This window comes from Brachyistius frenatus, unplaced genomic scaffold (genome assembly GCF_029030835.1).
Source record: "Brachyistius frenatus isolate BFR_SWC_R1_liver_20210118 unplaced genomic scaffold, ASM2903083v1 Contig_194, whole genome shotgun sequence".
Lineage (NCBI taxonomy): Eukaryota > Metazoa > Chordata > Actinopteri > Embiotocidae > Brachyistius > Brachyistius frenatus.
Window position 1 is genome coordinate 82,585 of NW_027210793.1, and position 12,708 is coordinate 95,292.

General features: G+C 44.4%; 1 protein-coding gene across 2 annotated transcripts in view; it reads right to left on the bottom strand.

Moving 5' to 3' along the window:
- The window catches only part of akap13 (A-kinase anchoring protein 13), a 70,768-nt gene that overhangs the window by 45,218 nt on the left and 12,842 nt on the right, over window positions 1-12,708 (bottom strand). For both annotated transcript variants that reach the window (XM_069718604.1, XM_069718603.1), the window contains exons 2-7: window positions 9,800-9,843; window positions 6,767-6,935; window positions 5,582-5,679; window positions 4,309-4,386; window positions 3,271-3,403; window positions 1,900-2,092 (exon numbers count right to left, since the gene is read on the bottom strand). In XM_069718604.1, the coding sequence (XP_069574705.1) occupies window positions 1,900-2,092; window positions 3,271-3,403; window positions 4,309-4,386; window positions 5,582-5,679; window positions 6,767-6,935; window positions 9,800-9,832 (704 nt within the window). In that variant the 5' untranslated portion in view covers window positions 9,833-9,843. The remainder of the gene's footprint in view (window positions 1-1,899; window positions 2,093-3,270; window positions 3,404-4,308; window positions 4,387-5,581; window positions 5,680-6,766; window positions 6,936-9,799; window positions 9,844-12,708) is intronic.

Sequence of the window (12,708 nt, forward strand, 5' to 3'; positions counted from 1 at the left end):
AAGTAAGCACCCACCCACACACACCCACACACACACACACACACACACACACACACACACACACACACACACACACACACACACACACACACACACACACACACACACACACACACACACACACACACACACACACACACACACACACCTGGTATGTGTCTTCATGCACAGACTGCTGACATCATCACACACCGCTGCTTTCTTAGGTATGTCTGTCATTAGTAGCTGCCAACACACACAAAGAGGCCACACACAGACACACATAAAGCAGTTTCTCTTCATTGTGATGACATTAGTGTTGTGAGTTTTTGTCTGTTGATTAAAACACAGAAAAGATATTTGTCACCGATGGGCGGTTGCCTCGTCTCCATAACAACAGGCCAAAATATCACCAGTTCTTGGACGGCTTTCTTTAGCTGCTAAATACTTCACTGTGTTCACCAGCTGATGACTGAATCTGAAGAACACTGAATGAACTCTGAGTTGAAAGACAGTAAAACAGTCTGCAGAGCTGAGGATGTTCTGTGGGCTGCAAGGTCCGAACAGCACCACAGGTATTCACAGAATCCGTCTGTAATAAACAAGTAAGTCGTGATTATTATCAAGACAACTCAGGAGAGTTTGACAAACCCTGATTGGCCACAACGTGGAGGAGCATTGTTCCGAGTGACAAAGATGTGATCCCTCCCACTCCCAGACTGACTGTGAGACACACAGCAGGGAGCACCGAGTGTGAAGCGTTAGTGGTCAAGTAGAGCAAAAAAAAATACAATAATATTCTGAGAAATCTCTGCAATAATAACAGACAGAGAAAACACAACCCTCCTCCTCCCCCTCAGCTTCCTGTCTCTCTGAAGTTGTGTCTCTGAATAAAAAGCAGCTGTGACTCTCCTGACTGTCAGCTCCTCTCATGTTCATCTGTCCTCATCCGTGTCCTCCACCCGTCTTTTGACATTCCTGTCCCCACCGAGGGGAACAGTAGAAGGGGGCGGCGCTAACGCAATGATAATCCCTTCTGTCTCCACTGCTACAACACACATTAGTACACAGTGGACATGATGATGCACGGTTTGAACAGCAGCATAATTGCAACACTGGATTTCTGATCAAAGACTTACTGTGCTAGTGCTTCTATACATTAGACTCTTTGGTGGAGAGCGTCCGCAGCACAAGCAGGCAGGATACCGCCACAGTCCACTGCAGACTGTGTGCAGTCAGTTAAGAGTTTTGTTTTCAAAGTACAAAACTGTGTCGTATATTTCCAGCCAGATGATAAACAGGCAGTTTTGTAGGACAGTTTGAAGCCTCATCAGCTTCTTAAGTTCTTATAATGCTAATAACCACACAGCGGTGGAGTGAGGAGGACGTCCCTCTGACGGCACCGAGTTCGGAGGAAGTCCCTTTGACTGGAGCGAGCTCTGAGGAGGAGGTACTTCATGGGAACAACGATCCAAAGCAGACACTTCTGCATACGCAGTGTTGGACCTACGTGCAGGTGTGTCCCCTCGTTTGGGACGTCGACTGGAGGACACGTCGGTGACTGCCGTCCCAGACGGACCTTCTGCCACGGCATCCAGAAAGGGAAGCCTTTTGCACCGCATGCTTGGCATTCAAGTGGTTAACTCGTAAAAACACTGTTGCTAGGCAACGCAGACAACATCTAGAAGCCAAAGAGGCCAACAATTTAGCAAGCTAATGGGAACATAATGCAGGAAAAAAAATAAGAAATTGGTACATGAACCCGACCTGGTAGCGGCTGTTGGCTGGCGATGGAAACCATCATGTGTCTCCAAATGATGCCGTACAGCCAGCTTTAAGATGACTAATAATATTCTGGTGGTCAAACAAGTAGCTTTGTCTTAAAGAAACTGTTTGATCTAAAGAAACTGTGACACTCACTGTGTGAGGAGCTCCACCAGCTGCTGGTGTCCCCTGGTCTTCGCTGCACACGCCGGGGTCTGACCCCGAGTGTTGGTCCGCCTCAGGGCCTCCTTCGCCCCCGGCTGCTGCAGGAGGAGCGACGCCACCGTCTTCAGACCGTGACTGGCTGCCAAGTGCAGCAGGCCTGAGAGCTGCTGGCACTCGGACACACCTGGAAGGACGAAACGGAGAGGAGAGAGGTGAGGTGAGACTCAGCTGATAACAGTGTGAAGAGAGTTAGACACATATGGCGGTACAAATCAGACAGATTATGGTTGAAACATGGCTGCCAGCTTGTCACGGGGCCAGAAAACATGAAATGAAATTGAAATCTGATTGGTTGTCTCATGCACTTGTTACAACAGGTCACGCATGGTTTGCTAATGATGAATTACTTGGAAAACTTTAAGGACGTGTGTGGAAATCTGCTGATGATTTAGGGTCAGATTTATAAAGAAATATTAACAGTTCTAAAGGGTTCACTTTTGAGCACGACTTTATGCAGTTTTAAATTTGGTCTTCCTTACCATCACTTCTAGTTTCCATTTCAGCTAAAGAAATCCTCTTTCTGTTTTTTTCACACATCACCACTGATTCTAAACTTTCAGCCTCATCCACCATTCACATGAGATGCAGCCAGTCAGCTGCCTGTTAGCGTCAGACCATGGTGTTAACAGCGGAGGGAAACATCCAGCTGCTGACTGATGAATTCATGTTACCTCCACGATACTCAAGACTCAAACAGAGGCCGTGAATCATTCAGCAGCAGGAGAAGTCAAATCCACGCATGCACTCACTGATCTGGGACCAGCAGCACTTCACTTCATATGTAGCTTCTAACAGCTGCTCATCTGTGCAGGTGTGATCGTATTTGAGGTTGAACGTGAGGCAAAATGTTAAAGCACTTTGAGACCACTAAGGAGACTTTAAGCATTGTGGAAGTACAGACCAGTCTGTGGCCAACCTTCTCCGGAGCGTTCACCTCATTCACAGACAGTCAGCTATGTGAAGGTTTGAACTTTTGTTTCACACACACTTCCATCACTTTTCATGCGAACAGCAGACTGCGACACTCTGAGCTGAGTTCTTCTTGCAGAGGCTGTCTGTTATCTCCATATTTAAACCACATCACCTGGAAATCCTGTCTTGGAGCTAAACTTCACTGTGTCATCATTCTGTGGATATCAGAGTGTCACGTGATCCTGTTGTTTATGTGAGCGGACACGGTTTTCTCCTGTTATATATAAAAATGCACTTCTGAAATGCAGAAGCACAAAAAAAAGCTCTGTGGACTCTGGTTTCTAAAAAAAACATCGTCTCGCTCGGTTGATGGCGCAGCAGCGAACTCACCGGGGTGGCTGTCCCGCAGAGAGGACCCGTCCGCTGAGGGTGGTGCTGGTGCGGTCCGGTGCGGTGGCAGGCGGAGGTGTTTCAGGGCGAGGGCCAGCCGCTCATCCAGCCTCTCACATTCTTTCAGCGGAATCTAACACAAACACAGAGAGGTCGTCTCGTCACTACTGGACTGCTGTGATGCACTTTTTACTGGCCGCCCAAAGAAAACAACAGAGTGACTTCAGCTCATCCCAAAACCCGGCAGCTCGGCTATGAACCGGAAACAAGACGAGAACACATCAGTCCAGTTCTAGCTGCTCTGCACTGTTTACCTGAAACACAGGATTGATATAAGGTCCTCCTCCTCACATACAAAGCTCTTAATGGGCTTGGACCGAGTTACATCTCTCACTCTCTGGTGAACTATGAGCCTTCAAGAACACTGAGATCATCTGCTGCTGGTTTATTGAAGGTTCCCAGCAAACAGCTGTAAGAAAATTGGGGATTCAGCTTTTGTCAACTACGCTCCAAAGCTGTGGAACAAACTACCTGTTAGATATCAGGGAAGCTTAAAACATCATTGTCTGTAATTGTCTTGCTGTAACCCCCTTTAAGTTGCATTTCTTGTATGAAAGGTGCTATACAAATAAAGGTAATGTTATTATTATTATTATTATTATTATTACTTGTCTCTGTGTCCCTTCAGGAAAACAGTAGTTAAGTTATGCGACACCTCGTTCATAGAAACTCTAATCCAGTATTCTTAACATCAAACCACTGAATGAAGCAGCATGAACTGGACCTCCTGTACAACTTGCATCCAAAAATCCAAAAACATGCACCTCAGGTCAGGTTACCTGGCGCCGCGCTAGTGGCAGCCTGCTGCAGCAGCTCCCCCCTGAGAGCCCCCCTGCTGTAGTGAAGAAATTTCCCCTCGGGGATTAATAAAGTGTATAAAATCAAAAATTTAAAAAAATTTAAAAATTTAAAAAAAACATTTTGAATTCAATGAAAAACAACGCAACATTAAGAGCCTTTACGACACCTGCCACTCACCTGCTCATCGTCCAGTAGTAATGCTTCCTGTGGGGCGGTGCTGTCGAGCAGGAAGTGGGCCATGTCCAGAGCCAGGTCCTACAGTGGACACACACGGTGACACTGCAGTCATCATTGTGAAAAGCTCAGGAGGTCTTTGTGATAACGGTGAGGAGCTCATCATTATGACCTGCATGCGTTCTGACAGCTGAGCCGTGACCTACAGTGTTGTTGTTCATGAATCAGTTCTTGCTGTCACATTACTTACAGACGTGGAAGGATCTGTTGGTACCTTCCATGAAAAACAAATCTGAAATCTGACAAAAGTAATCAGCCTCCATCATTGTTTATTCTTTTTTTTTTTTAAATTGACTTTGACTTTGATTTTTGATTCACCCAAATATTTTAAATAATAAAACAAATGCAAATAACAATATTGACGGGACCCTGAACTTAATATTTAGTTTTACAACCTTCACTCACTAGAAACAGCAGGTCAGCAAGTAGTTTGGTCCACTCTTTAAGAACAAACTGCTCCAGCTGTCTGAGGTTTGAAGCCTGTCTCCTCCAGACGGCATGTTTCAGCTCTTTCCACATATGTTCAAAAGGATTCAGATCAGGACTCATAGAAAGCCACTTCAGAGCAGTCCGATCCATTCTGGCTGCTTTAAGCTGTGTGTTTTGGCCGATGACCTGTGACTGAGGCGGCGCTTTATGACACTGGGCATCAAGTTTCGCTGCAGAATGCCGTGATATTCTTGAGATTTCATTGAGCTGCACAGATTCAAGGAATCTTGTGTCAGACGCAGCAAAGCAGCTCTAAAACAGAACCGAACCTCCTCCATGTGTTTCACAGCAGGTACCGTGTTCTTTTCTTGGAGAACTTCATCTTTTCTTGTGACCACTTCTCTCCATTTAAACAGGCTCAATGACTGACTACGAGACTAAACACACATGTGGTATTAATTAAAGCAAACAGTTTAAAATATCACTGGCAGACCAACGGCTGCAGGTCCACATCAGACTACCAATTTTAATTTCATCACTTTACAGAAGGAACGAAGCATTTTCAACAAATTCATCCACGGCTGTGTATGTCTGGTGAGCACACACACACACACACACACACACACACACACACACACACACACACACACACACACACACACACACACACACACACACACACACACACACACACACACACACACACACACACACACACTGTAAACAGTCCCAACATGACACAGCAGCAGTTTAATAGTTTAATGCAGTGGTAGGACGACGCTGTTACCTGGACAAAGCAGAAGGTCTCCTGTGAGGGCGTGTCCACTGGTCCACCGGGCCGAGCCAAACATAACGTCACCAAGACCTGCTCACACACATTGTGGGCTACACACACACACACACACACACACACACACACACACACACACACACACACACACACACACACACACACACACATTCATAGAACAATTAAATAAAACTATATAAAATTATATGACTTATAAATAAATAAATACACAAAGAAACATCTAAGAAAATAAATTATTAAATTATAAATTATTACAAATAATAACTTGTAAGCTAATTACAAGTTACAATAACAAGTAAGCATAATTAAAATAACAACTATTTTTTTTAATACAACCTTCTGCTTCATGTAATCATAAAAAAATGAAGCTGTCTCTTTATTGAATTGGATGAACAATTTACACACTGTAATTTAAGGTTGGAATTTAATTAATGGTTGGAAAGTAAATTATTCACACTCAAAACTCAAGGTGCAGTCTATTTATTAACACCACAACATCAGTCTATTTATTAACACCACAACATCAGTGACGTTTGGAGCACATTGCTCTTCATCAGTGTTGTTAATAAATGAATCGCATCGGGAGCTTTAAGTGTGAATAATTTACTTCTGCTCACTCCTCAACGTCGTTCCAGCACCTGATTTCACTGTATTGGATGAGTCTTCTTTGTTTACCATGATATTTCATTCATGCCCATGTTTGATGTTTATAAGATGCAGGTTTTGGTCTTTTAACATTGAACCTCTTCCTTCACTGGGCAGCGGTTCTCATAATACCAGGGAAGAGTTATTTATAATATTAGTTACCTCTTCACCATTTCATGTATTCTCACCGGATCATGGAGTAAGTACTTACAGCAGCTTTATTCTATGAGCAGACTGCAGCAGCACCGCTGTGTAAGTTTCATGTTAACAGACAAACTTTCATCCAGCTGTAAAGTTCTGACTGAAATTATTATTATTTATTTTTTTAAATCACTGAGAAATAAAATATCGGTTCAAGAACATCAAGTTGTTTCAGTTATACAACCACAAAGGAGGACCAGTCGTGTGTGTGTGTGTGTGTGTGTGTGTGTGTGTGTGTGTGTGTGTGTGTGTGTGTGTGTGTGTGTGTGTGTGTGTGTGTGTGTGTGTGTGTGTGTGTGTGTGTGTGTGTTGTACCTGGACACACGGCCTGCAGTGTGACGTGGCTGACTCGCAGTGTGCTGCTCACATGTCTTTGGGTGGATCCTGAGAAAACAAGATAAAACTCCATGTCCTCCTCCTCTTCTTCTTCCTCAGCACAGCGCACATCGTCATCATCGAGCTGAACAGTCAGCACGCACTCTCCCTGAGAGGAGACGCAGATACACGCATGAGCATCCAGACATCCTGAACCACAGCCGCTACCTGACGGCCTCAGGGGTTCGGGACAGGAAGGGTCGTCGTTCAGGAGGCAAAGTAAGAACTTCATGAAGTCAGAAACAAAAATGTATTTAAAAGAATTTGTAGAAAGATGAAAAACCAGGAGGAAGGAAAACTCACCTCAGTCATTCAGTGACTTAAAACGAATTCACATTTCAGTTTGACAAACTGAACAACATTTTTACAAACGTAATGTTGAGACAGTAAGACAAATAGCCTGCTGCAGCTCTGCCACCGTGGCATGAACGCTTCTGAGGCCTGACGACACGGGTCACAGCCAAGCGGCTACCAAAAGGGACGTCACCCGTTGGTTTGTGAACGTTATGAAGCCTCGAGTTCAGAATTTGTCCGTCACCATCTTGCTAGTTCGGAGTGGTTTGGAGCAGGAAGTGACCATATTTGGACGAGCTGGGGGAGGAGCGAGTGGTGGATCTGACTGATCTGATTGGAAACCCGCCGATACTACGTCCCGCCCTCCGATAGCCGTAACCTGACTGCAACACAGCCCTGTCAATCAAACAGACACGCCCCCAAAAACACGACTGTTTGAAGCTTATTTTATTAATAAATAACGCAATTATTTTCAGATGGACTGCCAGAAAAGAAGGATTGACTTTAGCTAACAAGACCGAGATAACCATTTGAGAAATTTTATTGACTTAGAATTTTATGAAAGAAGTTGAATGGGAGTTTATGGAGCCGGAGGCTATTTTGAGCCAATCTCTAGTGGCACTCGGTGGTATTGCAGCTAAAAGCTCTTCTGCATCGGCCTTATTTTTCAAAGCGACGTCCACTTTTATATACACTCTATGGTCACAGCCCTCAGAGCTGGAACTGTTCCCACCCGGACCTGGAGGACCTGCTCCTGTGCATGAAACTGACTTCAGTTCAGTGGACCGGATGAGCCGTCCTCATATCTCATAGAACAGAGTCAGTGGAAACGGACAGAAAGTTTAGCTCTACCTGCTGAGTCAGCACAGAACCACATGTGAGGATATCAAGGCGAAACACTAAAACAGCTGAGAGGACAGACAACAACACACCGGATCAAACCGACGGGTGCAATCATCACACAGCACATACTATCAGTGGTCCAACCCGTCCGATCACTCGTCACACTCTCATTAGAAGTTAGAATGTGTCGCCTGGAATAGAGTTAGCCTTCAGTCTGCCCTCATTCACACTTCGGTTCATTGGAGGACTCGGTGATTAACACGGAGCTGTTTGCCCTGCACATGTGCACAGTTTAACGCTTCCACAACACAGGAACCGTCCAACTGTACGCCGACGTGTCTGATATTTCAACACGTCGATGGTGTGAGCCGCGTGTCACCTCTGATACGGGTGTGTCTACGTGAGTGGCAGCTGTCACCCTCGCGCAACTCCACACAGACCATGTGTTTGATCTGAACAAAACAATATGAAAGAGGTGCACGGAGCCCACAGAGAGAGGCGGTGTCTGTACATGTCCCTGGTGGGTCTGTCCTGCCCCCTCGGAGACACACAGTCCTCTTACTGAACATGCAGTTAAAAGCCTGTTAATGGCCACACCCACACAAACACACACAGGCTAACAATAGCACACTGGAATGTCTGAGATCACACACACACACACACACACACACACACACACACACACACACACACACACACACACACACACACACACACACACACACACACACACACACACACACACACACACACACACACACACACACACACAGGTCGGAGAGGATGAGCACACGGATTCCAGAGAGACACCATGTTCGAGGTGTGTTTCCTGAAACATGACGGATGAGTGCAGGCCTTTGGAGCAGAGCTCCAACCAGCCTGTACAACTGAAAAGACACCCCACTGAAACAGAAAAGGTTTTACCAAGCAGCAGCCAACCGTGATGTCAGTCATCGGTGTGTGAACTGTCGCTCTGAAGCCTCCATTTCAGTATTTCAGTCGTCGCCATCTTTCTATTTTGGAGGCAGAAGTGACCATATTTGGACGAGCTGGGGAGGAACCAGCGGTAGCTCTGACTCAATGTGACTGGAGGGACCTGATGATACTACGCCCCGCCCACCTATAAACTAAAACCTGCCTGCACCACAGACCTGTCAATCAAACATACCGCTTTTTGAGGCCTAATATTTGATTAATGAGGGATTATTTTCAGATGGACCGCCAGAAAACGAATAAGAAGGAGTGACTTTCAAAAAATGTATTGACTTTGTGTTTCATGAAAGAAGGTAAATGAAAGTCTACGGAGCCAGAGGTTTTTGGAGCCAGCCCCTAGTGGCACTCGCTGGTACTGCAGCTTATGGCACATTTTTCAGACCCCAAAGCTTCATTCACTTTTATAAACAGTCTGTGGTTTTTCCTTTGAACTAAAAAGAAAACTAAAATAGCGTATTTAACAGTGCACTTTGGAATCAATGCGGAATTATTATTTTGTTTGATTATTACTAGTTTAATATTCAGTTATTGTTTGTTTATTATACACTTATTATTCAGTTATTATTAGATTATTATTCAGTTATTAGAATAAAAGTGATTGTGGTCGTGTTGTAGCAACATGTTGTTAGCATTGACTGCTAACAAAAAGCAGCTGACTCCCTCATTGGCAGCAGATAATATCTATAGATTACAGTCCAAAGAGATGCTGTGTGCACGTGAAGCATCAGAAAGGTTGGTTGTCTCCTCAGAGAGCAGAAGGGGACAGTTATACATTCATTCACACTGCGACAAACAGCGTCCCGGAGCTCATTGTGATTCTGTGGGAGGACAACAGATACTTACATAGAGTGGAGCCTGTTGGGGGTTCAGCTTCATGGTGCTGGTCTCTAGAAGAGAAAGACACAGGAAAGAGATGTGAGCGTTCATTATACAGGACAGAATATGTCAATCATAATTCCAGACAGTGAACTCAGTGGTGCTGCCTGCAATAGAATGAATGGAAATACTTAATAGACCTCCATAACATTACGATGAATTAAACGACCTACTCTCCGACAGTCATTTATCAACTGACGACAATGCAGAAATAACAAAACAAAAAAAACTGACAGCCTTCTTTCCACTGAACAACTGAACATTGTTCTGCAGCTGAGTACGTCAGCTGTCACACATGTTGTCAGAGACAGAGCAGCCAAACCCTTTAACATGTGTGTGTGTGTGTGTGTGTGTGTGTGTGTGTGTGTGTGTGTGTGTGTGTGTGTGTGTGTGTGTGTGTGTGTGTGTGTGTGTGTGTGTGTGTGTGTGTGTGTGTGTGTGTGTGTGAGAGAGAGAGAGAGAGAGAGAGAGAGTGGGAGGCAGACTGTAAAGGGCTTTGAGATGAAAAAGTAGAAGTGCAGACCATTTAATATTCCTCTTTGGCTCTCAGAGTGACCTCGGTCCCAGCCCTTATCTAAAAAAACCAAAACAACAATGTTCCACTCACTCACAGGGAGAACCACTGCAGTTTCCTCAGATGAATTATTTGTTTTCCATGCTCTCCTCCACCCTGACGAATGCTTTAAAGCACTCGGCTCCTTAACTTCTCAATTTTACCCGAAAACAAAACAAAACAGCAAAAAGCTGAATCTAAATAACCACGTTACAAAATGGAAAATCACATGGCGGCCTGGAAGCATGAAACTCTCTCCACGACTTCTTAAAATCAACTCAAATATTTTATCAAATGGACCCATAAAACAACAACGACAGTAGCCGGTGGCTGGAATTAAAATCACTTCATCATCACCGGCAACTTGTAGCTTCACCCAACATCCATATTTCAACCTGCACAGCACCTGACTTCTTATCGTCATGGAAACAAAAGGGAGGAGCTCATCTCCATCACCAACTCCAACATAACCAGATCGCATCATTCCACACTCTCAGAGCAGTTCTTTTACTTTCAACCATTAATATCCATTAATAAGTTCGCAATAAACAAACGACAACACACGACAACTTTGTGAGTTTGGGAAGAAAAAAACGTTCTACTATCTTCCTTACGAGGGTAGATCGATAAGTTCTGAGATTCCTGCTCGTGTGCGTGCACAAGTGTGGGACTCAGCCATCATTAACACACCTGTACTTTTCCTCCAATGACAGTTCAGGGACTGAGGATGGAGATCATCTCAATCTGGAGCAAAGGATTCTTACGCACGACTATCCGTGGTGTTACTGTACAGGTGCTCAGACCGACAAAAATGAGACCCGATTTCACCAAATGGGTGACATTTAATAGACCTATAACAAGTAAAAACAACATTATATTGCATATTATATGAAATTCAATTCCAATTATATTCTCATTGGGAAGGCGGCATGATATTTTCTAGTAATGAGTTGGGTGCGATGTCATGCTGATTTGAGTACGTTCCAAATGTTCAGCCGACCAATCAGATCTCTGAGTCGGAACTACTTGTTGTATAATCATGCATATCATATATGCTATGATGCAGTGAGCTGAAAAGCCTGACGGATTCTTAATCTCAGCTTTAAGACAGTGAGGGCAGGTTGAGGCATCACGTCACGTCCTCGAAGTCAGCGGTGTGTAGAACCGGCACCCTGTTCAAAGCAAAGTCCTAATTACATGTCATGTCACCAAGACACAGAGCCAGGCTCACCACCAGCTCCAGGCCGGCTACGTGCACTGATGTGGTCGACCCATTCATAAGCAGGAAACAGGAAGTCCGAGGGTAACAGAGGAGCCTTACAAGGCCTCACACACTCGGAGGACAAAACAAGGCTTCCTCACACACACACACACACACACACACACACACACACACACACACACACACACACACACACACACACACACACACACATGCGCTGACTGTCTGATAGACAGACAGACCCCAGCAGACAGACACTCGCCTGTTCGAGCTGCTTATACATGAATCTGAGGAAGCTTTTAACATCACATGACGTATTTAAACAAGCTATAAAGCATTCTGCTGGCTGCAGAGAGAGGACCCTCCTCACCGCGATGTAATCCCACTAACACTGTTGTCCACATCTCAGAAATATGCAACACAGTATTATTATACAGCTGGTGTCTGCCTACATTATCATGTGATGAATTTTAGCAATGATTAATGGACAGACACGGCGCTCTCAGCATTTCGTCATCCACCCACGTCAGTGATGATCCACGAGTAGGTCCGGAGCCGCCGGAGCGCACGGCAACGACGCTCCGCCATGTTTTCTTTTTCTCCAAGTGAGTAAATCATGTTTTCATTGTTCTTGATCCGGTTGAAATTCATGAACATATTTTATGTGCTTGAAGATCTCAAACGTGTTTTATTCAAGCGAGACCATCAAAACGAATGGTCAAATTTATCATAATTATATTGAAGATATAATTAGTGATTAATCTCTGCTGTCAAAATCACTGCGTCAATACAAACTCAAACACTCCCTCTATCATTTCAAATTAAAAGCCCTCAAACTTTTCATCAGACAGAAACCTCTCATTTTGTAAAAAGGCTTTTATTGTGAAAGATGTTGTGACTGAAGTTGGATGAATAATCCAGAACAACCGTTGAAAACAGTTGAATTCTTTTGTTAATTTTATTATATTAAAGTGTTTGAAACATACATTGTAATGTGATGTATATATCATTGCCCCCCCCCCCCCCATGTGCACACGTATCACATGCACACCTGGTACTTCAACAAATAGCACCACACCCCCAAACACGAGGACCCCATTT